Raw genomic sequence first — 26,743 nt, forward strand, 5'->3', positions numbered from 1 at the left:
TTCTAAATCTAGTGAAAATGGACTAAGAACATGAATATATAACTTTTGGAAGTTTTGCACAATAGCAGATAAACAATATGAAATAATTTTGTAGATACCACAAAAATGTTTTTGGGGTTGTCTAGTGAGAGAGATCATCTTATGATTTTTTGTATTGTTTGCACTTAGACTTTAACTTGCACTTATTAATGACTTATTAAATATGACACCCATCTCCTCAACTTCTGTGGGACCATAAAGTCAAGAAATACCATGACACCTAAGACTTAGAAGCCAAAGTCAATCATTAATACCCTCAGAAATGTTTTACACAGCATTTGACAAGCCACATTATTGTTTAGAGCTTTCTAAATTAGAGACAAGTCCAGAAGGAAACCTTGGAGCAATGTTTGTGAATCCATCTAAGCATGACAGAGAAAAACTGCTACAGGAGGTCACATCTTCAGTCGTTCCTTCTTTGAAGCTTGGACTTGATGATCTTGGAGGTCTTTTTGAACTTTAATGACTCTGTAATTCCACACTTTGACAGTTTGTTTGAATTACTGAATGTGATCTGGCCCAGCCCTTCAGTTTGAGACTTCAGCCTTTGGAAAAACCACTCTTAATATTGCATAGTAACTTTGAACGGCCCCCAAAAAATCAACAATTTTTTTCTTGCTTTCTTTCACTGTTTTTAACTCTTTCTAGCACTCTTTCCTGAGGACATTTAAATGCATGATTTTGGATGGTGTTGCCACAACCAGACCTGGACCTCCTACCAGCCCCTCTTGACAATGCCTTTCACTGCAATGACCACAGGTTTCAATTCCCTTCAGCAAAGCATTCCAAGTACTGGAATTAATTTAGGAAGCCAAAGCAAAACCAAAGCAGTGCTCAGACCCCAAGAGAGCAGGATTAACCACCTGCTCAGTGTAAATTAACCCCAGGGGCACTCCTTGTGTACCCAGGAGTTTGTTCTGTGCTTCAGCCCTTTGCAGCCTCGAGATGTGGGGCTGGCAGTGGATTCCTTCCCATGGTTTGGCACCAGACCTGGGGCTGCAGTGAGCCCACATGGTGCTCAGGTGTGTTGGGGTTTTTCACAAAGAGATGGGACTGCTGGGACACCTTCCTTGAGCTTTATGGCAGCATGAGCCTCATAACATGTTTGAGACAAGAGAAAGATGGCAGAAACTCATGTACAGCCAGCAGCAGCCAAAGATTTCTTTGTTACAGAGCATTTTAAAAACTTTCCAGCCAATAGCTAAAGCTTACAGACAATTGTTCTAGCCAACCACTAAAAGTACACATGCACCTGAGTCACACAATGCTTGCTTGTATTCTTTCTATTAAGAATTCACAATACTTCACTATTAAGCTTAAAACCTTCTACTATCTTGCTAAATTTATTTTTCTGCAGAATTAAGGTCTATCTTAGCCAAGCCTAAAACTCAAGCTATTGTTTCATGTCCTTGCTTGCTGTACAATTGTAACTATTTCTACTTTCAGACATTGCAGCTGCAGCTAGCTTTAAGCTTTCTGTTCTTTCTAAGTTCTGCTTTTGCATCTTTCTGGAAATCTTCTTACCTTTACTGTTTCCCACATTTCCCCCTCTGGGTACAACCACAAAGAAACTCTCTTAACTTTGCTGCTTATTGACTACCTTTCTAGAAATCTCCTTACCTTTGCTATTTCCCACAGTCAGGCCATGGTGCTGGTTTTCACCTGAGCTTTTGAGTGAGTTTTGCCCCAAAAACAGAGCTTCTGCCAGCCCCAGCCCACCAAAGGGCACACCATCATCTGAACATCCCCTCCCATGGAGCACAGGAGCTCTGTGACTCTGCCAAACTTGGAGGCAACCATGAACTCCATGGTGTGTTTTTTAAAGACAAATCATTTTTCTGAACTGCTAGAAAAAGAGGGAAATAGGATGGGGAATGGACAGAAGGATGGTTCATCTGTAAGGAGTATTGGATATTTGGGAAAAACTCTTCACTGAAAGTGCTGTCAAGCCCTAGAGCAGGGAAGGGGCTGAGTCACCATCCCTGCAGGGATTTACAAGATGTGTAGATTTTGGGGAATTGGCTTAGTAGTAGACCTGGCAGTGCTGGGTTAATGGCTGGACTCAAGGATCTCAGAGGGCTTTTCCCACCTAAACAATTCCATGACAAGTCAGTGACATCACTGGCACATGACTTTCCACCCAAGGGCTGGTTGGTGCAGCACAGAGGCAGGTGAGTGGTAGAGATGGGAGGGAAAATAAAATTATAGACCTGATTCCAGGAAAAAAAATGGTAGAAAAAATCATTTAACAATTGCTAAGTATTAAAATGATAATTAGGTGATTTATACCCAGAGAACACTGCCAAGGACAACTTGCAGGGACCAATCTCATTCTGTTCAGTGACAAGATAACCAACCTTATCCAACCAGGAGAAAGACTCACATGTGATATATCTTGAGTACAACCCTGGCCAGAGTCCCACACAAAATCTTCAGGACAAACTGAGGGGGAAATGGTGTAAATGAAGTCACAGCCAAATTAAGCACTGACCCAGCAGTCCCTTGAGCTCACCTGGAAGCAATGCACTGCTGGAATATGAAATTAACCTTACCTTTTCAGAGCTGGCATTTAATGTCCAGGTTACAGTAAGGTTAATAAAAGCAGTGTTAAAAATTTCCTGTCTTGTGGCATTTTAATCCAAGCTATTTAAATTCCCTGACCTATATGCCTCCTCATGTAAGGCGGGTTTTGTTCATTTTCCCCACAAAAAGATGGTTTTGGGAAGGTAGGTTGAGGATGGTAGAGAGTGCAGGTTGCACATAGGAGGATCCAGAGTTCTCTACTGCTGTGCAGTGTTTGCTCTCTGTTTATCTTAGACATCTCACATTACTTAAAAAGTAGTATTTTTGAAGTCAATCTTTTCCATTTGTCAGGTTTAAACTTAAAATAAAAATTAAAAAAAAAACAACCAAAAACAAAAAAAAACGGAAACAATAACTTTCTACTACCTGCTTTCTAATTTTTCCATGCAACACCAATGCCCAGATGAAGCCCAGAGAAGTTCCTACAAAGAAACAGGGGAACACATGGATTTACAATGATTTTGGGCATCAGAATGAGGATATGAGAAGCAGATGTTGCTGGAGGAGGTTGTAACTCCCAGCTGCAAAGCAGGGACATGGCTTATGCCTCCTCCTGCCACTCCTGGCTATCCCTCAGTGGCTGTGGGACAACCAAAGTCCCCAAGTGCTCTACTCCAGGTAATGCTGGTGATCCTGCTTGTGACACACCTCAGGGTGCTCTTTGGGTAAGGCCACAGAACATCTGAGCTCTGCTGAGCTTCTTTCTCTCTCCTCCTAAAACTTGTCAATATTAAAATAATAATATTGAAAAAAAACCTTGGTTTTGTTTTGCCCAAGAAATCCTGGATATCCACCATCAAAACCAGAGTCTGAACTAGAGTTTTCTGACACCAAGGTGTCCAGGACAAACCAAATTTCTGAAATCACTGCCTCAGGATCCTCCCCAAACTCTGCAGATGGAGTCTGTGGATCTCCCTAATTAGGCTGGTCAGCAGCATTAACCTCCACATGGCCTGAGGACGGGCTCTGAGTCCATCCATCATCACACCAGCCCAGAGCCAAGGGGATCACCTTCAAATAATTAAACTTTCCCATCCTGGCTGCACATTTGGATTGAGCATGGAAGAAACAGAGCCAAGGCAAACAGATGCATAAGCACAGAGGAAACCCCCATGGCAGTATCACCCCTCATTAAACAAAACCAAACTAAACCTGAGCCCTCTTTTTTTTGCTGTCTGTATTACAGATGAAGCAATTCCACCCCCAACACCTTTATTGCTGCTGGATCTCAGGGTTTTCTGTTGGATATTGAATATTATTACTGGACCACTGTCGGACATTTACCTGCAGGGACACCTGGTTTGATTTATTTATTATCGCCAAAGACAGGGAGAAGTTTAAAGCACACACAGAACATTCCCATTAAGGTCTGTCCCTGCTGAGAGCAGAGACACAAATGCTGGTGGGAAGGCCATGCTCCTTTGTTCCAGCCACACCATGATCTAATACAAAAGGCAATTTTTCTTAGCAAGGCAGTCAGGCATTGTCCAGGAGCAGGAGGCAGATAATTAGTGCTGCATTACTCTCTCCTGGCACTTAATTAATGGAATATTTGGGGATTCTGTGACAAAAGGCATCCAAAGCGTCCATCTTCCGTGGCAAAGGGACACAGGTTCAGATGAGTATGGAACAGAATCACAAGATGCCAAGTTGGAAAGGAACCTCAAGGATCATCTGATCCAACCTCTCCTGGCAAAAGCACAGCCTGGACAAGATGGCCCAGCACTCCATGCAGATGAACTTTAAAATTGTTCCAACATTCTGGAATTGTCACAGACATCTCTTATGGAAAATCCTTTCCTTAGGATTTTTCCTCCTGAGAAGCTGAGAGGCCTCAGGAACAAAATGTAAACATAGATTATCTGCTGCTGTGGAATGCAACAGGTGGATCTGTGATTGGCCCATGCTGGATATTTCTAATTAATGGCCAATCACAGCCCAGCTGGCTTGGACAGAGAGCCGAGCCACAAACCTTTGTTATCATTCCTTCCTATTCTATTCTTAGCCAGGCTTCTGATGAAATCCTTTCCTCTACCCTTTTAGTATAGTTTAAATGTAATATATATAATAAAATAATAAATCTAGACTTCTGAAACATGGAGTCAGATCCTCGTCTCTTCCCTCATCCTAAGACCCCATGAACACGGTCACATGGAATCCACCACTTCTCTGGGGAGCTTATTCTAAAGGCTGATTGCTCTCATGGCAAAACATTTTCCTCTTGTCTGAGTCTCTGATAATCTCCCCAGGAGTAACTTGCACACAATACTCCACATCTTTGCCATGTGAAAAGAGAGTCTGCATCTCATTTGTGGCCACCTGTAAATGCTGGAACACAATGAAAAGGTTTCCCCTAAACCTTCTTTTCTCAAGGTTGAACAAACTTCTGACTGAGACACAGAGAAAGGAAACTTCTCCAAGGAGCCTTGGCCAGTGCAAACAGGCCCCTCCCCTTACAGTCTTTTCCACAGGGATGCTTAGCTAAGGGACCAACCAATTTTGGCTGGCTGGAAAATCCATGCTTGGACAACCCTGGAGATGCACCCATGGCAATGCCACCAGACAGGATGTGTGCAAGCCTGGAGGGGAAACCAGCTCTCAAGTCTAAGCCATAACCCAGAGCACCAACAGGCTCTGCTGGGCAGCCAACATACCATGGCAGTTTCAAAATAACTGAATTTTCCACACCAGCCCCTCTTTGCCATCCACTAAGGGTGGCTTCAGCATCCCAGCTCCAACTGCCAAGCTGAGGACAAGATGGGAACAATAAGGGATGTCTTCAAATATTTAGAGATTTCAAGTGTCTTGAGTTATTCTGTGAATTCACATTAAAAACAGAGGCTCTTTCATGCAGCACAATAAACATTCTTTTTTTATTATTTTTTTTTAATCTAAGGTGCAATGCATTGAGATCCATTGTTCGTCTAATCCACATTTCAATTCTGTTTTCTTACAGTTCTTCGATTGTGCCCAAGTATCCCATTCTTCCTTGCTTTTATGCCTTTAATCTAGCCTTGCAGAATAGCCTAAAAAATCACTATTTACAACTGAACAGACAACTTGTACTTAATTCAATACCCTCTTCCTATTCAAAGAAAAAAAAAATTCAAAATTAAACCCAAATTTCTAAGAAGAGAGAAACCCAAGAGAAACCTCTGTTTTTTAAATATATATATATATATATATATGTATATATATATATATATTTCCATCCAGGGAGAACATTTGCAACTCTCAAAACATGAACACCAAATCAGGCTGTGTTAGTGAGTACTGAAATCAAAGGCTAGTGGAGAGCGTGGTGATGTCCTTCCCTAGTGAAAAAAGGAAAAGATACCCTTTTCCCTTGTTACCACAGCAAGCCAGATCCAGGAACAAAATGAAGGATAAGTTCCAGATAAAAATACTTGCTCAAAGCCAGACTAGAGAAGCCCAGATCAACCCTAGAGCTGGTCTGGCCTCTGCTTAAAAAAACAACACAAAGAGAGAATCCAGGGCCATTTTCAAGCCACTGTTTAAGGTTTCAGCATTTCCTGAGTGAGTTTTTGATCCTGTTTGCCACATCCAAGCATGTTTTCCAAATTCAAGCAGCTTCCACATCAAAGTTATCCTCTGGGAAAGCACAGCCCACTGCATTTTGTACATCCTCTCATCTACTCCTTCCATCTGCCAGCCTGAGAACAACCACTGAGACAAGCTTCTTGTAAAGGTGATGGGGAGATGACAAAAGACAAAAGCCACTTTAGGGAATATTCTGCATTTCTCCTTCTGGTTCCCCAGAATTCCCCCCAAAACCCTCATTAGTGCTGCTCTCCCATGCCACAGCCTCAAATTCTGAGCGTGGTCAGGCCTCAATCACACAGATCAAAATGCAAAAGTTTGGGTTTCACCTTTGAAAATCGGTGTCAGGAATGACCCCTGGGGAGGGTGTGACATTTACACAGCAGCCACTGTGAACCTGAGCAAGTCAAACTTCAGCCCTCAGGTGGAATAAATTACAGCAAGGGATCAATACTTCACCTAGAGGTTGATAGCCTTGTCTGGAAGGGCCTCCAAATGGGTTCCTGCTCCCAAATCCACTCCCATCAATGGATCCATAAGACATTTTCTGGAGAGTGATGGATGCTGGATTACACTTCAACCTAAAAAACAGAAAAAAAAAAGACAGGCACAGCCCTGTTAAAAGTCAATTAAACCCCAGTAGCCTAAGAAAAAAAAGAGGACTGAGAAGGAAAATAAAAGACACAGAGCAATCTCCAAACTTCAGCATGCCCACCTGCAAAAAAATTAAAAGCACTAAAATCCAGGTGTTCTGCACTACAAATGGTTTTGAGGGCAAGCAAGTCATTTGACCTCCCTGCGTCTCATCTTCTCCACTGATAAAGGGCAACTTTTAATTCCTTGCTGTTCACAAAGTGCTTTGAGATCCTGAGCTGGAAGGTAAAGACTTAAGCACTCGATCAAAAAAAAGGTGATGCTGTCTCCTGGAACATTACCAGTACACAGCTGGCTGGAGTTTATCCATCACACTGCAGCCCTGATGAGCTCTCAAAAGAGACAGTTTGCTGTTATAAGCTCCTGGGCCTCCAGCAGAAATATTGGAGCCAGATTTATTTTGTCTTGCTGGTTAAAAAAAATATAAATAAAAAAATTAAAAATCTGCAAGGCCTGAGGTAGCAGCAGCAGAATGAAATAAATGCTGCAGTCAGAGGAAGAGAACTTCTTCCTCCTTATCCACAGAAATGCCTCACCAGACATCCTCCAGCATTTCAACAGTGTCCAGGGCTTTGGTATCAAAATAGTTCAGCTCAAAGGCATGGGGATGATGGCAGCAAAGGAAGAGAGGAGATAAAGGTGCTGCATGAGCTGGGAGATTATACAGGACCAAACCAACTGCTGCTTTCTTACACCTAGAGTATGAAAAAACCACCCCAGACTGGTGCTTCTACCACAAAAAACAAGTTACAATCCTGCAAGAATTAGCAACACTTTTGGTGTGATGGCAAAATCAGAATGGTTTGGCTTGGCAGGGACCCTTAAAGATCATCCAGTCCAACCTCTTTGGTCTGAAATATTTCTAGTGATGTTCCAGTATTTTACTCACCTCATCATAAACTAAAATTCTTCATTATAACTACTCTGTATCTACCATTTTTCTTAGTTTAAAACCATTGTCCTATCACTACAGGTGCTGCTAAAAAGTCTGTCCTTATCTTTCTTACTCTAAGTTTTGAAAGACCTCATCAAGGAATCCCCAGAGCCTTCTCCTCTCCAGGCTGAACAACCCCAGCTGTGCAGCCTTTCCTCACAGCAGAGCTGCTTCATCTCTCTGATCATTTTGTGGCTCCTCTGGTCCTGCTCCAACTGTTCCATGTCTTTCTTGCACTGAGAAAGATGTTGGGGTGTTAGACTGGATGACAAGAGCTGTGATGCTTCATTCTGGGCTTGGATATTCACACTTCTCATGTTCTGGACCAGACGTTTTCCCTCTGACAGAGAGCTGGCAATGGTCTCCACTTTCTCTGGTACATGACCAAGTGTCACTTGATGTCCTAATTGACAGATATCTGAGGAAAAGTCTCTTTTGGGGTGATACTGACACTTGCTATTCCTTTGGTTTGTCCTCCATGCAAAGCTAAGCACCAGGAAATCCTAGTTTTGCACTGTACTGGGAACAGCCTGATGGCCTCAGGCACCTGTTGTACTTCATTCTCCTTTTTTTTTTTTCTTTCAGACTTTCAAAACCAAGCAAAAAAAAAAAAAAAAAAAAAAAAAAATCAGTGCTGAGATTCACCAGACAGCGGAACTCCAGGACCAAAAGAAATCACTCACCATCCTCCCTTAATTGGGCCAGACACATGAAAGAGGATGAAAGTGCAATTGCCTTGACAGAGCAATGGTTGGGAGCTAAATCCATTAAAAGTGGAGAAAATCCAGAGTGCAGCTTCCCCTGCCAGCCTCAGTGTGCCACGGACACGCGTAATTGGCATCCCAGGCTGCAGGTGCCCCCAGAGCAGAAATCCTTCATTTTAGGGAAACAGCCTTCAGCCCAAACTTGTGGAATTTGAGCTGTGAGAGCCTGAGCAGCCAGACAAAAGGCGAGGGTGTGTGTTGGAGTGTGCTTGAAGGAGAAAGGAAACGGAGCAAACAGGAGGAAGCAAGGGGCAAACTTGTAAACCAAGACACTCAACAGCAAAACAATCCATCAAAACTGCAAAACCATGAGCTCCATGGATATACACCCTACAATTGTACTTAAACCACGAGCTCCATGGAAATACACCCTATAATTGCAATTAAACCATGAGTTCCATGGAAACATACCCTACAACTGTACTTAAACCACGAGTTCCATGGAAATACACCCTACAATTGTACTTAAACCGAGTTCCATGGAAATACACCCTACAATTGTACTTTCTCCCAGGAAATCCCAGAGCAACTTCCAGTAACTCAGCAGGGTCTGCAAGAGAGGTGGAGGGGGCTTTTTAGTAAAGCATGGAGCGATAGGACAAAGAGTAATAGCTTTGAACTGAGAGTAGGATATTTGGAAGAAATTCTATATTCAGAGGGTGGTGGAATAGATTTTCCAGAGAAGTTGTGGCTGTCTCATCCCTGGAAGTGTCCAAGGCAAGGTTTGTGAAATAAAAAGCTGTGTTTCATGTCAGGTACATACAGGCAACGTGTGTATTTGTGATTGTGATATGTGTGGAGACCGACCATGGCATAGTTATAAAGACAAATTCTAATAATAACTCAGGAAAGTAAAGCATGTAAGAAGGCCTTTGAACCTACCTTTTGTTCACAATTAACCTTAGTTGATTTAGGAGCATTTGAATTAAAGCGTTAAGGATGTTGCTCTTTGCTCATAGTTAAGCCTTAAAGAGTTCTGCAATAATAACCTTCTGAAGTATAATTTTAGAATATTGCTTGTATCCTTGAAACTATATCTTTGGAATATATAAAAGGAAACATGCTTATCTCATGCCTTAACAAAACAGAGAAAAGCAGCTTGAGAAAGGAAGATGAACATCAACTCAAGGATTTATGGTTTTGACCAAGGGAAGCTGGACATCGCTGTTACGAAATTTATAGTCCTTGCAATTAAAAGGTGGACCCACATCTGGGGAGCTGGACTCCGCCAGATGGGATTCGTCTTTCTTCTTTCGGAAACCAGACCATCACCATGTGGGGATTCTCCTTTCTGGGATACATCCTGAGAAAAAATAATCACAATAGTGTATAGAATTGTGACGTAAAAATTGGGAATAGAAACTGCTGAGAAAGCTGAAGAGTACCCCTAAATACCTGTAAACCCCAACTCTTGGTATGCAGTTGGAGGGAAAACTTCCCCCACTGTACCCAGCGCTGTATTGCTCATATTTTACCATATTAATGAATAAATTTATTGCTGCTTGAATATTGGCCTAATTAAGCTTCTTATTTATAACAGGTTGGTCAGGGCTTGGAGCACCTTGGGATAGTGGAAGGTGTCCGTGCCTATGGCAGGGGGCTGGAACAAGAGGATCTCTAATGTCCCTTCCAACACAAACCATTCTGTGATTCTGTGGTGTCTTGGTGGAAATTCTTGATCACAACCACTAAAACCTACAAGATTCAGCTGAAGATTCAGCTGGGAAGTCTGAGATGGACTTGGGAACAAAGCTCAGGTGAGCTCAGAACTACCAGCACAACCTTCATCACAAAATGCAACCCAAGATCCAAAATTTACCTGGGAAAATATGGGCACATGGAAGACAGTTATGAGAAAGTTTTTGGGCAGAGATAAGGAATATTTTCTTTATCTCCCACAGTTTAAGATCACTGCAGGGATTTGGGACATCCAAAGAGCTTGAAAACAGCCTCTGTACAGAGATTTTTTCCTGACCCACCCTCTCTCTTTAGAGATAAGCAAGTGGAAAGATTTCTTGCCATGACTTCCCCAAGGCCACAGACATCAAACACGGAGTGAAAGTCTCCACCCTGTTGTAAAATGCCTTGATTACAACTGGGCAAGTGTTATTTTGGCAAACATTGAATGCGTCTATTTTTTTCTCCAGCAGAGTGGTGTGAAAGGGGGAGAGAAGGGGGGCTTTTAGAGCACTCCAAGTGTTTAATGTTGATTTATCATTTTCAGGACGTGTTTCCATTTTAAAGCTTTTTCTCCTTGTAAGAGAGGAAAAATAGAAAGAATTGAAAATGAAATATTTTGTTGTAGCTTAACCAAACCTTTTTAGCAGCAGCCACCTCCCACCCCATCCTACCAAGCTATTGAAATATCCCTTATTCATACAGCTCTGGAGCCAAATTCTTACCCCACACTAATATATTTACAGGAAAATTTAAGAGCAGATCTAAATGCCTTTAATTTGATTGGCAATAAAAGCATTTCCCTCCCCATCCCCGTGGCACTTCCCAAGTCTTTTGTCTACTGCTCCTCAGGGAAACTTGTCCAATTTACTGTGAAGGCAGTTTGTACAAATTGGAACAAGCATTTCCTAACCTACTAGACACAGAAAAAAAAAAAAAAAACAAGAATAAGAAAGAAGAAAAAAAACATTTTATGACAGCTTTATCCTCATCACTTGAAATACAAATAAAAAAATAAACACATCCAAGCCAGACTAAAAAGGGGCATGAATTTGTTATTTTAATAAAATTAAGTACTTGCTTTGTATATCCTGTACAGGTCAAACATGCCATGATTAGAATAGCAGGATGTAGAATCTCAAGGAAAGAGTTTGTCCATATCTCTTGGACTGGGAAAGATATTGGCAAGTAAAACCATGCAGGCAAAATTAAATTTAAGAGCTCTACATCCATCAGTCTCCATTTAGAGACACTTGGGTGGGCAGCATTAGTGGTGGGAATGAAAGGTGAGATTTCAGCATGGAAAAATAGGATTATTATTATTATTATTATTATTATTATTATTATTATTATTATTATAATACTATTACATCTCAATAATGAAACCATTCTTATTTAAACCTACAAGCTTTCTCACTTTTACTCATCCAGTTCATTTCCACCAACAGGCTGGGGACTGTGAGGGAGTGGCTGTGTGGAACTTATTTGCCAGTTGGAATTCAACCACAACAGCACTTTAGACTATTTATATTTAAAGTTGAGATTGGCTGAAAAAGACATGAGCTGGAACATTTATTTCCAGACAATACTGGAAAAAAGTGGGAAAGGAGGAGAGACATGGACATATTGGAGAGAATCCAGTGAGGGACCATAAAGATGGTGAAAGGATGGGATGAGGAAAGGCTGAGGGAGCTGGGGCTCTTCACCCTGGAGAAGAGAAGGATGTGGTGGTATTAAACTGTCTCAATATCTGATGGAAATAAGCAAACATGATGGAGCCAGACTCTTGGCGGTCTTAACAGGACAAGAGGTAAGAGGGATTGAAATACAGAAAATTCTACTTCAAAAAACGAAAAAAAAAACCTGCTTGTTTTGGGGTTTGAGTGGCTTTTTTGCTTCTTTTGTGTTTTTTGTTTTTTTTTTTTTTTTATAGTAAGAGTCATCAAACATCATAAGGCTGCACAGAGAGGCTGTGGGGTCCCCATCCTTGGGGATGTTCAAGCCCTGGCTCATCATGTGCCAGAGAAACCTGCTCCAGGTGACCCTGCTCTCAGGAGAGTGTTGGACAAGATGACCTTCAGATGTTCTTTCCTACCTGTGGGATTCTGCAATTCTCCTCCTGTGATGCCTGAAACAGCATCAGAGCCATTCATGGCCCTCCTGGCAGACTGGAGGGTCCTTACTGTGCCTATTTACTAAACAGGTGGAGAAAAGAGTAAGAAAATTGCAAATCCACCAGCTTGTTTTTTTTTCTAATTTCCTGTAAAGACAATGGAATAAAGCCACTGAAAGCATGGTGAAAACCAGAATTGACAGCCACTATGCAGCTGGCAAGAAGTCAAACCAAGCTTCAACTGTTTATAGAACTTAGCAGGCAGTGGGTGCCTGTTGCAGACATATTTCATGAAAAATCCTTTCCTTAGGATTTTTCCTCCTGAGAAGCTGAGAGGCCTCAGGAACAAAACATAAACAATGATTATCTGCTGCTGTGGAATGCAACAGGTGGATCTGTGATTGGCCCATGTTGGATGTTTGTAATTAATGGCCAACCACAGCCCAGCTGGCTTGGACAGAGAGCCGAGCCACAAACCTTTGTTATCATTCTTGGCTATTCTATTCTTAGCTAGCATTCTGATGAAACCTTTTCTTCTATTCTTTTAGTATAGTTTTAATGTAATATATATAATAAAATAATAAATCAAGCCTTCTGAAACATGGAGTCAGATCCTTGTCTCTTCCCTCAACCTGAGACCCCTGTGAACATGGTCACAGGTGCCTGTTTATGGTCTCATGTTTGTTATGGCCAAAGAAATTGATAAAAGCTGCAGCATTTTTTTTTTAATTAGAAAAATCATAGAATCACAGAACTGTTGGAAGGACCCTAAAAATCCTCTACTTCCAACCCCTTGCCATAGTCAGAGACACCTTCCACTGGACCAGGTTGCTCAAATCCTCCTCCAACCTGGCCTTGAAGAATTCCAGGCATGGGGCAGCCACAGCTTCTCTGGGCAACCTCTGCCAGGGCCTCATATCCTTCACTGTACAGAATTTATTTCTAATACCTAATCTAAACCTACTTTCTTTCACCATTAAACACTCCCAGTGAACTGTTGTCCTACCCAAAGAACAGTCTGGGTGGTGTCCACCAAGCTCTGCTCTCTCCATGTGTATTTTGAGCAGTGAGCTGGATGATGGAACAGGAATTATCCTCATCCAACGTACACACAGCACCCAACAGGGGAGTGAGATGACAGCTCCAGCCTCCAGAACAATCTTAACAAACCAGAAGGAATGTTCAACAAAGAAAATGAGGCTCTGCATAATCCAGGTGAACTGCAGGGGCTTGAATTTAGGAAGAGCAAAGGAGAGCACCAACAGGGGATGGGGAGCTGCTGGCCAGTGCTGCATGGAGGGATGGATGGATGGATGGATGGATGGATGGATGGATGGATGGATGGATGGATGGATGGATGGATGGATGGATGGACGGATGCCACAGGCTTCCAGCTGAGCACGGATCTGCAGTGACATTTCCTGTAACAGGGGCCGTGCAAATAGGATTACAATCTTCTCAACAAGGGAAGCAAACCTGCTTGACCCCACACTGCGGATCCTCAGCTGTCAGCAACAACTTCTGCAGCAAAGACTTTTATTGTCAGAGACTGAAGAGAGTCTGGAGGGAGCTGGGAGAATGACAACAGGTCAAGAAAACATAGCCTGATAGGAAAGATTGAGTAAATGGGGTTGCTTTTCCTACAGAAGTGAAGATTGATGGGAAGACTCAATCCTTCAATTCTGCAAGGCTGCTGCAAAAAGACAGGGAGGAAAACATTATTTCTATTCCTTTTGGGGCAAGACAAGGGAATAGATCTAAACCAAAGCTGGAGAGATGAACAGAGACATTGGGAGAGCTTATGAGGAAGGATAGAGAACCTCTGGGAACAGGCACCATGGAGAAAGATCTTCTTGCACCTGGAGGTGATAAAACCACTCAATAATGGGTCCAGTCCTGTTTAACATCTCCATTGATGACCTGAATGATGGGGCAGTGTATCCTCAGCAAGTTTGCCTATCCCATCACACTCAGAGGAATCGATCCAAGCCCAATCCAGCCTGACTGTGGGCACTTCCAGGGATGGGGCAGCCACAGATTCTCTGAAAAACCTGTGCCAAGGCCTCACCACCCTCTGAATACAGAATTTCCTTCTAATATTAAATCTAAGACAGCTCTCTTTCAGTTTGAAGCCATTACTGCTGTCCTGTCCCTTCAGCCCGTGTCCAAAGTCTCTCTCCAGATCTCCTGGAGCCCCTTTTGGCTCTGGAAGGGGCTCTGAGCTCTGCCTGGAGCCTTTTCTTCTCCAGGCTGAACAGCCCCAGCTCTCTCAGCCTCTCTCCAGAGCTGCTCCAGCTCTCTGATCCTCTTTGTGGCCTCCTCTGGACTCAGGCAGCTCCACATCCTTCTTATGTTGAGGATCCCAGAGCTCCAGGTCTCTCACCAGAGCAGAGGGGCAGAATCTCCTCCCTCACCTGCTGCCCACCCTGCTTTTGACACAGCCCAGGACAGGTTTGGCTTTCTAGCCTGCCAGGGCACCATTGCTGGGTCACACTGAGCTTCTCATCCACCAATACCCCCACGTCCTCAGGGCTGCTCTCACTCCATTCTCTGCTCAGCCTGTGCTTGTGTTTGGGATTGTCCTGACCAAGGTGCAGGAACCTTGTTGACCTTCACCTGGGTTCACACAGCCCCCTCTCTCTGTCCTGTCCAGGTGCTCCATTCCCAGCTCTAACACCACCTTGCTGATGGAGAAGTACCTTCCCTGGGGGCTTCAGAACTCATAAATGATGAGGACACCTCCACTTCTGGATGACCCACCTAGACATATTTTTTCTGAGGCTTTTTAACCAGATAAAATCCTTTGACCAGCCTGACCTTCATAAAGAGCTTGCAGATAATTTCACATAAATCATCTTTACACATCAAACCCTACAGCCTCTGGCCAGCACAGGTCACTCTTTCCATAAGAGCCTCTCTGAGGCTCCAGCTAAGGAAGGATCATCCCCAGCCACTGTTAGGAGAGCTGTGTCTTCCCAACTCCTGAACTTTGCCGTTTGATCTCTCTTTTGCCTTTTAACCTCCCTTAAATGAACTGAACAGGTTGACCTCCTTTCATTTCTCACTGGGAGTTTTGTTTACACAGGAGCCACAAGGAAGAATACTCAGAATTTCCTTGCTTTTCCATAGAGCTGCCTCCACTTCCCTGCCTGTAAAACTGACAGAGCTCTCCTGTTGGCAGAGTACTAGTGGCTCAGAGAATAATTATAAAAAGAATAATTATAAAAATAAAATAAAATAAAATAAAATAAAATAAAATAAAATAAAATAAAATAAAATAAAATAAAATAAAAAACTTTTAAAGGTCTATAACAACCATCCAGCAATGAGCAGGGACATCTTCAGCCAGGAATAACTTGATTAATATGGAAGTTTTCTGAAATCATGAGATCAGAGGGCATATTTGCAAAGCCTTCTGCTAAGGGTTGACTCTGTCACTTGTGTCACAGATATTCTGCTTTCCAGCTTCTTTCCTTAGGGCTTTTTTCTCAATTATTAAAACCAGAACTCAATAAACCTGGAATTTACCTGGAAAAATGTCTCTTTCCTCTTTTTCCCAGAGCCTGAACGTATGAACAAGATCTGCTGTGGAATAATCTTGTTTTGTTTTGTTGGGTTTTTACTCAATGTTTTTAGCTTTGCGTTGGTGTCATTGCACAAATCCCCAAGTGCCTCATAACACAACTGTCAGAAGTCAATCAGAGTGGCTGGAGGGGATGACTTTGAGGTAATTTATTCCCTTCTGGATCTTCTGTGGAGTTTGTAATATTAGTGTCAGGTCCCTGGGTGGCTTTGGGCAGGCAAGGAGAGGAGAGCAGGGCTCAGGAGCTGCAGAAATGCCTGGCAGGAGGGTGGTCAGGAGCAATGCCCAGCCTGAAGCAGGGCTGGGAGTGCAGCAGCAGTGCAGATATTCCCTCACACTTTGCTTCCCAACTGAATTCTAAAGCTGATGGAGGGTCCTTGGAGGATGAAGTCATCTCCGTCCCCACAGCCTGAGGACCTCACTGTCTAGCCTAGGTTGACAAGATACAAAATACGACAACAAAAAAACAACAACAACAAAACCCCCAGGGCATCATATCCATAATCTTGTACAAATTAAAAAGGCTTCCAGAAGCTTCTAGAGACACTTCTGAGGTGCTTGACTGGCGTGACATCAGCGATGACTGTGAACAGCCTGACTCAATCCCTTGAACTGTGCTCTTGCCTCCCCTCCTCCAGTGAAGCTCACGGCAGAGCAAAGCGAACGCCCACGGAGGCACCGTGGAGTAGCTGCAGAGTAAAACCAGCAGAGATTATCTCAGGAATGAGCTGTTCCTGCTCTTCTCCAGAAAGAAAGACGAAAATTTGTCTTGCTCAGAAAGAATGACAAAAATTCTCTTTTTTGCGTTCTTCCTCATCAAAACCCTTATTTGAGGAAAGCACCTGATTGCTTCCCAATGGATTTGATTTCTCCTCCCTGCTGCCACTGTAGATGTCTCCAGGAGCAGAGCATTCTGTCCCAGGAACAGATAGGATCAGGACAGGCTGCGAGATAAGACACCCATGACATTTTATGGAGATATACGCCGAGCCACAAGCAGAGACAGCTGGCTCACTGTGCCTCTAATTGCAATGACACCAAGAGCTCTGGCTGCTCTCAGCACATCTGATTGCAGCCTTTGCTCAAGCTCATTTTTCACCCAGCTCAGCAACACCACACAAAGCCAACAGGAACAGTTCCTGTCTAACTCCTTCTTTCATCACCCAGTCATCCCCAAGGTTTGCAGCCATAGCAGCTCCCATCAGGTAGGACAGACCCTTTCCTGCCCATTGGAGAAGGATCTCCAACCCCACCAAGCTCTGGATGCCTTCACCCAGGACCTCCTGTTGATGTCAGAGGGCTTCAGAGCTGATGGACTGACCAAAACATAAAGCAGAAGGAAAACACAAGCAATAGAGTTTAGAAGGGGTGGCTGCAAGTTGTCTGCACACATTTCACGTTGCACCAATGTCTGCACATCAGACACAAAGACAGAGGCAAGGAAAGCAATCTGGAGGCTTGCTGTCCTCCTTTCATGTCAGTCCCAGCTGCCACTTCAATGAACAGACTCTCCTTCCACATCTACCTGTCTTCACGTCTTCTCACAAGAGAACAGAAGACAGGCTTCAAATCTTGCACCAGAGACAGGCTGGCCTTAGGCAAATGCCAAGAAGAAGGGCTGGATATGTTTTGCTTACCTTGGGAATTTCAGATTCATAGACCCTACCACTCCCTCCCCTTTAAGGTATGTAAACTTCTGGAGAGCAAAACTACCTGCTAGAAAAAGTCTTCCACCAAAAGGATCACAGATGCCATGGAAAGATGGATCCATTCCACCCTCAGAGCACAAGGCAGAACACCCTGAGACAGTTTGGTTCCCCAAAGCAGCAGCTGAGGGTGATAAATGACAGAGGGTGGCACAGGCAAGGCCAGCTCTCAGGACCCAAATATCTTCACTGCTGGAGAAGCAATCAGGCTTCCCTGATACTGAGGAATTCAAGATCAAGAGAAAAGGAGCCCCCTGAGTCTTTGGGAGACCAGAGATCTTTTGGGCACTGAGCTGTGTATAATGTTTTCTGCTGTTCCAGGCCTTACCATGGCAGTGCTTTCATGACTTAGTGCCAGGGCACTCTGAGATCATTTTGATCAAGATGTGATGTCACCCTTCCTATTTTTTAAACTGACATTATTACAACAGTTAAACATTTCTTCTGGCTTCTGAAGAAGATGATCTAGACAACTTCAAACTCTGAACTGCCCGAGTACAAATGCTCCAAAACTCTGTTGCTTCTACCTCAAGGGTTTTTATTTCTATTTTTTACCTGTATTGCCTTCTTCTATTTGCTTTTTTGTGCCATGCTGTCTATTTTTTGTGAACCTTGCATGTAGAACAGTCTCAATCTATCCATATGCTAGACAAACACAGAAGTATTACATATTTCAGTGAACAGCAAAATTAAATTTCCAGTCAGTTCAAAATCCAGGTTTCATCCGCCTTTTCACTGGTTACAAAAGATGAATATTAATGTCTATTTGCTGTAATAAAAAACAGGGAGGAGGAACACAGGGAAGAGGGAACTGGTGTCTTGTTTGCTACTCTGACGTTAGAGTAAACTTATTAATTATAAAAGATGTACACGCACGAATGGACAGAGACCAACTGCACCACACTAGGTCAGCTTAACAAAATTAGAAATGGCATTTATAAATTTATATTGGATTTCAACAGAATAATGAAAAATGCATCTGAGGATGGCAACAAATTCCGAGTCCTCGGGAACATCTTGATAGACAGAGCTGCAATTGCTTAGGGAAGGAAGATGCAGCGCAAAATGGGTGAATTAATAAAGTAATAGATTCCTAAATCCCAGGATCCTGCTCCGCCATCAACAAGCATAACTCGTATACACTTCCCAAAGAAGAAATATTGTTATTCAATACACACAATCAGAATATGCTCTCACTTCCACCAGTGTTCACTACCAGTCACATTATAAATAAACCTTGCAGAAGGGTAAATGAGAAGCAGCATGGTCTGGTGAGGATACAGTGCCCAGTGGGAAATAAAGAATCTACTTCTACCTTTGGCTGTGATTCATCAAGAGACAGAAAACAACTTGGTATCTTCATTTCAGGTTTCCTACCAAGATCATGGAAGAAGATCCAAGTTAGTTATGTCCAGTGTAAATCTAATCAACAGATCACAGAATAATTATGGAAAAGACTTCTAAGATCATTGAGTCCAACCATTAACCCAACACCACCATGTTCACAGCTACCAAACCCCCAAGGGCCACTTCCACAGGCCTTTTGAACAATTCCCTGGTTGGTGATTACACCACCTCCCTGAGCAGCCTGTTCCAGTGCCTGACAACTCTATTGGTGAAGAAATTTTCATGAATCATAGCCCAGAGTCAGTAGTGGCTGTGAGCCAATTTTCCTACCAGACTAAAGTGAATTTGCTAAAAAACTGACAGTGAACCTTCCATTGCACATATTTGAGGAAACACAACTATGGTCAATTTTCCAGCTCATTCAGTTTTGCCACAACCTCTCACTAACAGAGAACGTGGTTGTTCCCTTAATTATTTCAGGTGGTTCTTAATATTCCACCAATCTGATGTTCACAGAGAGACTTTCTGCCTGTGTTTTTAAACCACAACACAATCTCCCTAAGCCAGGTGTGGGAAGTTGAGCACCTTGATTATTTCAACTTTTCCTCTCCTCAAAAACACTTTTAAAAATTTTTTTTGTAAACTAAAGGAATGCTCCACAGCAGAAGCAAAGTCACAGGGAGGCAAGGAATTGCTGGGGTTGCTTGCATCAAGGCAACAGGATGAATATTAACATGGACTGAAGAGGAACGAGAAGTAGAGGTGTTTTTCACCACAGACATTCACCAGAGGGACAAAGCAGAAAAACACAGCAACAAATCCTTGGAAATCTACAACTAACACTAACAACCAACCCTCATTAGGTGAGGATGCTCCACAATGGAGCTGAACCTCCTGCCACATCTTCTGCTTTCAGCAGAATGTGGTAGGAGAGCAGAGGATTAGCATAGCAAGAGAAAAGAGATTTCACCTTGTTTGAAGGCTTTACAGGCCAGGACAACAAGACAGTGAACACAGAACATCTGGATGTGTAAATATGTGCTGTCAATGGAGTTCGTGTTCTCCAGACCAGCTGCACTCACCAAGCATTTGTGAGACAGCAGAGACAGCTACCAGCCTGAGGCAGCCTGTGGAGAGGTAAATTCATCCCCTTCCCATCATTCTTTCACCCTAATGACAGTGCCTTAGGTTGAAAGATGGAGCTGGGGGTGTGTATTCTGTTTGTCATCAGTTAGATGTGGGGAAGTTATCTTCTGTTAATTGGGCAGGTTTCTTTATGTCTTTATCTATTCCAACCAATCCTCCCTCTGGGGAGATATCTTCTGTTAACGGGCCAGTGAGTGTCACTGCATGGCTGATAAAATTCCATCATCCCATTGGGAGATGCCCTGGCCAGGGGGAGGAGCCAAGCATTCCTACCTGGGTATAATCTGAGGTTTGGAACAACAGAGACAGCCTTTTCCCACTGGATTCCCAGAGGAGCAGCTTTCTTTTCCACTGGATTCCCAGAGGAAGACCAGGCCCATCTTCACCACCACTGGACCTTCAGAGGAAAACTCCAACCTTGTCCAGGATCCCTGCTCCAACAGAACCACAGCTGGCACTGCAGGAGGGCTGAGCCACCATGGAATGGGACTGTGCCACCACCCTGATCCACAGGGTGTCAGCTCCTATTCTGACTCTGTCGGTGTTGTTTTGTTTGTACTTTGCATTTGTATTTTTAGTTTTACTAGTAAAAAACTGTTATTCCTATTCCCATATCTTTTTCTAAGAGCCCCTTAATTTCAAAATTATAATAATTTGGAGGGAGGAGGTTTACATTTTCCATTTCAAGGGAGGCTCCTGCCTTGCTTAGCAGACACCTGTCTTCTCAAACTGAGACAGGCAGATATTTTGGGGTACATTCACCCTCATGTTGAGAAAAGCATCGGTCAGGTCTGCTCTGACACAGCCTCCAATCAGTTACAAACCAGACGCCCTAAAAAGCCCCATTTCAGCCAATTTCGCAGTTCACCAGGCACTGGAGGACTCCTCCTTCCTGCTGAGGAGCTCTTGTAGCACATGATGGCACCAAAGGGAACCGAGAGCAAATATCAAGGAGGAGAAGCAGCTCGGCTCCAGCGCGTGACTCATGCGAGAGCAACGCCAAGCCCCGAGCGAGCCGAGGCAAAACAGCTCAGTGGCAAACCCTGAACAGGAGAGAAGAGTTGCCCTTAAAAATGCAGACTGCTGGTTTTTCCACCAAGAAAGAGGGTGTATTTTTCCTCTGTGAACTGTATGTAAGATCCTGGTGAAGACAGGTCGCACAGTGTGGGGTGCATTTGTCAAAATGTGGATGCCAAAATCCATCTCAGATGTCCTGTGAGGTTTGGGTGGGGCTAGGACACCTGGGCTGGCAGAAGAGTAGGAAACAGCTGCAAATTAAGGCACCTAAATCAAAGAATTTTTTGGGTTGGAAAAGAACCTTTAAGATCATTGAGTCCAACCAGATACTGCCAAGGCTACCACTAAATCACACCCCCAGGTGCCACATTTATATGTCTATATTCCCCCAGGAATGGTGAATCTACCACTACTCTGGAGAACCTGTTTCAATGCTTGGCAAGCCTTTTGGTGAAGAAATTTTCCTTAATATCCAATCCAAACCTCCATACCAAAATTTAAGGTTATTTCTTCTTTTCTGTCACTTTTTACCTGGGAAAAGTGACTGACCCTCACTTCTCAGTGTGCACCCAGAGCTACTGGGAGAAACTTCAGTCAGTACAGCCAGTGAAGAGTGGAGATCCAGTCAAAATACACAGGAGGTGCCTACTTTTCAGTAGAGAGAGAAAGTGGAAGAAGTCTGTAGCTCCTGGGAACCTTAAATATATAACAGATTTTTAGAATCCCTGAAAATTTACCTTTAAATGTATCATTTTCATCAGTCTTTTCAATGTTTTATCCAATTATACCACTTTCTTCCCAACGCTGTAGAAGAACTAAAAATGTAATGTCTCATCAGACTGGGAAAAGAATGTTGGAGTGCAGGGAATTCCCATAAAATAACACCCCATGAATTCCTGAGTCACCTGGAAAAAGCAAACCTCCCTCTTTTTTTTCCAGTGCAAGAACTGTGGGGTAATGAAGTAAATCCAGGAGGAGACAGGAATGAAAGTAAGAATGAAGATAACCCTCATGTAAAATCTAATTGAGCAAGAACTTCATGCCACAGGCTGTTGTGCATCCTGAAACCTTACACAGGCTCAAAAATGCAACAGGAATATGAAAAGAAGGAAGGAAAAAGAGAAGAACAAAAATACATTGTGTGGTATTGAATGCACCACCTCTGACTGAAGAACATGGGAAAACACTGGGAGAAGCTTTGACTATTAAACAGGGTTAGACCCAGCCCCAAGAGCCAGGTTTGAAGATAACCAGATCTCCGTCACCCAAGAGAGGAAAGAAAAGAGAAAGGAGAAAGGAAGAGCATTGACAGAGACATATCACATACCAAGGGCTCATGGCTGGGCATCCTTCTGTGTCCAGGTAGATAAAACATAATCCATATGTGAATTTATGAATTTATTTAAACACATTTTGGAGATTAAAGGCAGGAATGGGTGCAAGGAAGTAACTGCAGCCAAGTTCACACCTGATGAAGAGCACAAGATGCATCTGTGCTGTGCTTCATTTTGCTGCTCTGCACAAAAGAACTGCAATTATGTCATATAATTGCATCCCTGTTAGGGATGAATGTGAATTAAGGTGGTTATAAGGTATAAAAATATTTAAGTCCCAATAAGGTGAGATGAGGTGAGGTGAGAGACAGACTCTGCTCTGCTGTGCCTGCTCTCAGCTGGTGACAGCAATTCCTGCAGAACTTCCACCACCCAGGAATTCCTGTCCCAACATCATTACACAGAGATGCAATATTGAGTAGAAATGCAGACACCCACACTTGATTTTTTATATCCTCTACCCACACTTGTCAAATCTCAGTGGTCCCTTACTTTTTTTTTGTTTGGTTGTTTTTAGCAACTTGACTGTACATAAACAATAGGATCCACATTTCAGAATTGTTTCCTCCTGCCCTTTGTAGACATCAGACAGGTTTTTAACTGATTTTTTTTTTACTCAAAAGCCATTTTCCAGCTTTAAGAAAGCACCATTCTGAAAATAAATAAAGCACAAAAGGAAGGAGACCTCTGTAATGGAGTTGGGACATGGACCAAAAGAACTTGTATTTCAAATGTTCTATTGCACCATTTACTTGTGCTACATTCAGAGCTTTGGGAAGCCATCCAAACCTGCACAGGCACAAAATAATGCATGGAAATTACAGCTGCAAGGTGCCAGTGGCAGCAAAAAGTGTTTTGATGGGGAAAATGAAATTGAAGAATTGAGGATGAGGTGAAAAGCATGGAACAGCTTATGTAGGAAGAGTCCAAACATATGTCCAAAATAAAATAATAAATAAAAATAATAAAAATAATTTTTAAAATATAAAAAAGAGTCCAAACTTTATGTCTAAAACATAAAGGGTGAACTGAGGAGCTTTGTCACCACCAAAAAATAAAGTGACAAAGACACTCAGAAGAAGAAAGACGCCCTGTGCAAAAATTAATTGGACAAAAGCTGGAGGAGTTTTTGTCCCATCCAGAGGTTTTTGCTTCCCCTCCTATGTCACTGGAGGATCTAAAGGGTTTAGAAGGGATGAGGGGAGGGGATGTGGTGGCTGCTGAGTTCCTGAGCACATAAAGCTCTGAAGAAGAAAAATCATGGTAAGTCCAAGGACACCTCTCTATTTCCAAAACCACTCACAAGCTCATAGCTCCTCTGCAACGTTTTTACAAGGACACGAGGTGATAGGCAAAGGGGGAATGGCTCCAAACTGAAGGAGGCAGGTTTAGATTGGACATTAGGAATAAATTCTTCCCTGTGAGGGTGGTGAGGCCCTGGCACAGGTTGCCCAGAAAAGTTGGGGATGCCCCATCCCTGGAAATGTCCAAGGCCAGGTTGGATGGAGGTCTGAGCAACCTGGTCCAGTGCAAAATGTCCCTTTCGGTGGCAAGGGAGCTGGAACTGGATTAGTTTTTAACCCAAATAAACCATTTCATAATTTGCATTCCCCTTGGTAAATAACCTGATTAAGTGACATTTAACTTGAAAAAAAATAATGCTCAAATGACACATCAGCTATGCAAAAACGCAAACTGTCTTTAAATTTAAAGAGGATAGAAAAGCTTATCTGTTGTACCTTTCAAATCAACTACTAATTTCACTATTAAGAGGAAAATACAAACACTGCAACTGAAGCATAAAGGAAATAATTTAAGGTCAAACAAAATCACAAACAATTCAGGCAATTAAGATCATGAGAGCACTGGGAGGGTGCAGGGAATTCTGTCTAATGGGTTCCACAACAAGACCAGAAATATTAATTCAAATTGAGCAGTGCCTCCTTCTTTGTGCTGCTTCAATCCAAGGATTAAATGTTTTCCATGAAAGAGATGAGAATCTGACCCCTAATGATCACATGCCCACAAAAATCAGAAGGTATTGCTGTTATTTCAAGTAGGTATCATAAACTGCATCAAATAAATTTTGCCAGGCACTGTACACATTGCAGATCTTTCAGAATAAATCATTTCACTGCAAAAACAGAGGGTGTGCAGCCCCAGCAGGGAGGGGTAGTCCCACTTTAAATTGCTCAAAAGAAATACCTACCTCTACCAGGCCATTATTTTACAGGGAAACATTTTAAAATCCATCTTCAAACACTCAATTCAAAAAGTTGAGGTAGCTGCTCTCTGCAGATAAAATTAAGACAAATTATAAGAGAACGAAACGCTAAAAAAAGAAATCTGGTCCAGATGGATTCCTGTCTGAATTCTATAAAATATTTACAGATCTTCTGTCACCAAAATTTACGTTTCTTTTTGATGAGGTGGAAACCAAAGGCTCTCCACCTTATTTTTATTTTTTGGTTTTAAACTCTCATGGAAGATATAATCAAGTTATTTAGAAAAAAAAAATAAAAGAAAAAAAATTAAACACCAAAAAAAACCCCAAGACAAACAAACAAAATAAACTACCAAAACCCAACTGACTTTAATCAGTGGGTAATTACTGCAACTCCAATTAATCAATGTTGATTCTACAAATCCTATACAAAAGAGAGATTGTCCCTTTGCTTAATTTAGTCAAAAACTTTTCCTTAAATTCCAGGTTCAAGGTTTTGATCATTAAAATAGGCTTAGCTTGGATAAGCACAGCCCGATACCACCATCATTCACATAATAAATTAACAGCCTAGTCCCCTGACAGTGCTGTCTCTAGATACCAAAAGATACTTCATCATGTGTCATAAGGGTAAAACACCCACTTTTTCATTTCAGGCCAGCCAAATTTTCTGCTCCTAAATCTGTACATTCCATTTTCCAACAGCCAGGCTGACAGAGCTCAGCTCCCCAAGGAGGAGGGGGCAGTTTATATGTACATGACTTGCTGATTGACTTTCTGTTTGCTGTGGTCCCGTGGGTGACGGAGCAGAGGGAAACAGAGCAATCCTTTAAACTGATGCCAATTATCCCATCAGTCCTGGCAGGACTTTTGGAGAAAGATCTGACTGAACATCAGCAACTCAACTCTTTTGTTTCAGAGTGTGGATCCAGGCATGGATTGGTAGCTCTGGATTTGATGTTAAAAATAACAGTGGGCTAAATTCAAGGGATGAAGGTCCAGGTCATGGCTCTAAGATTTCTTGCTCATGGCTCTGCATCTTTATTCTCCCCACCACCAGTAAGGGAGCCAAAGGTGTTAAAACATGAATTTCTACCACAACAATCACAGAATCATGGAATTTTCATTGATTAGAAAAGCCCTCTGAGAATATTGAGTCCAATCTTTCCCCCAGCACTGCCAAGGCCACCACTACCCCCTGTCCCCAAGTGCCACATCTGCACATCTTTTAAATCCCCCCAGGGATGGTGGCACCACCACTGCCCTGGGCAGCCTGTGCCAGTGCTTGTCAGCTCTTTCAGTGGAGAAATTTTTCCTGGTGCATGTGCTAGCCCAAAATTTCTGTCTTTGCTGGCTGTTTTCAGCTCAGTGCAGCACAAAGAACTATCTCCACATATCTATTTGCAGATTAAAAGGGGAAAACAAGCAAACAAGCAAAACCCACCCCACTGTGGTCTGCTTCCAAAGCCATTTCACGTATTATGAGATAAGAACTTTAAATGTTTTAGATGTTGGAGGTGTACCCCTTTTTTTCAATCTGACCTTGGATTCATTACTCAGTTATTATGCTTTTTACAAGCAGAATAAGAGACTACATAATGATTTGGTCTCCACTGGATGTTGACTTGATAAACACTACAATTAATTCAAATTACCATGCTGCCCTTCCTTTCCCTTCACACTTTCAGAAATGTCTCTCTAAACCAATCTATGATTACCAGTCATACATAAAAGCTTCAGAAAAACACTCCTCCACAAGCATATGGCAGAGCAAATTCATCCAGCACTGCCGGCTTTCCATGGCCTTTATCTTGAGGAAGGCATTACACAGAGATAGAGATGTCTCCCTGTGCTGGCTTTCCTCAGAAAGGCACAGAGATATCCTTTATCCCATTCTGGAGTGCACCATGTCCTCAGGAGAGCATCCCAGAGATGCTCCAGGCAGATGCAGGCTGTAATCAGCCACCCAGGATCTCAGCTGTGACATCCACGCTCAAAGTCAAGCCTGTGCTTTCTAGGAGCTGCACCAGGCTTCAGGCACACGCCATGGCAACCAAATTC

At 42.7% G+C, this 26,743-nt stretch overlaps 1 protein-coding gene across 7 annotated transcripts in view; it reads right to left on the reverse strand.

Moving 5' to 3' along the window:
* TSNARE1 (t-SNARE domain containing 1) overlaps positions 1-26,743 on the reverse strand; it is a 471,893-nt gene that overhangs the window by 363,684 nt on the left and 81,466 nt on the right. For 5 of the 7 annotated variants that reach the window (XM_064703638.1, XM_064703642.1, XM_064703637.1 and 2 more), the window contains one exon: positions 6,643-6,764. In XM_064703638.1, the coding sequence (XP_064559708.1) occupies positions 6,643-6,727 (85 nt within the window). In that variant the 5' untranslated portion in view covers positions 6,728-6,764. Of the gene's footprint in view, positions 1-6,642; positions 6,765-24,667; positions 24,751-26,743 lie in introns of all 7 variants that reach the window. The other 2 variants (XM_064703641.1, XM_064703639.1) reach the window with 1 other exon arrangement.

This window comes from Zonotrichia leucophrys, chromosome 2 (genome assembly GCF_028769735.1).
Source record: "Zonotrichia leucophrys gambelii isolate GWCS_2022_RI chromosome 2, RI_Zleu_2.0, whole genome shotgun sequence".
Lineage (NCBI taxonomy): Eukaryota > Metazoa > Chordata > Aves > Passeriformes > Passerellidae > Zonotrichia > Zonotrichia leucophrys.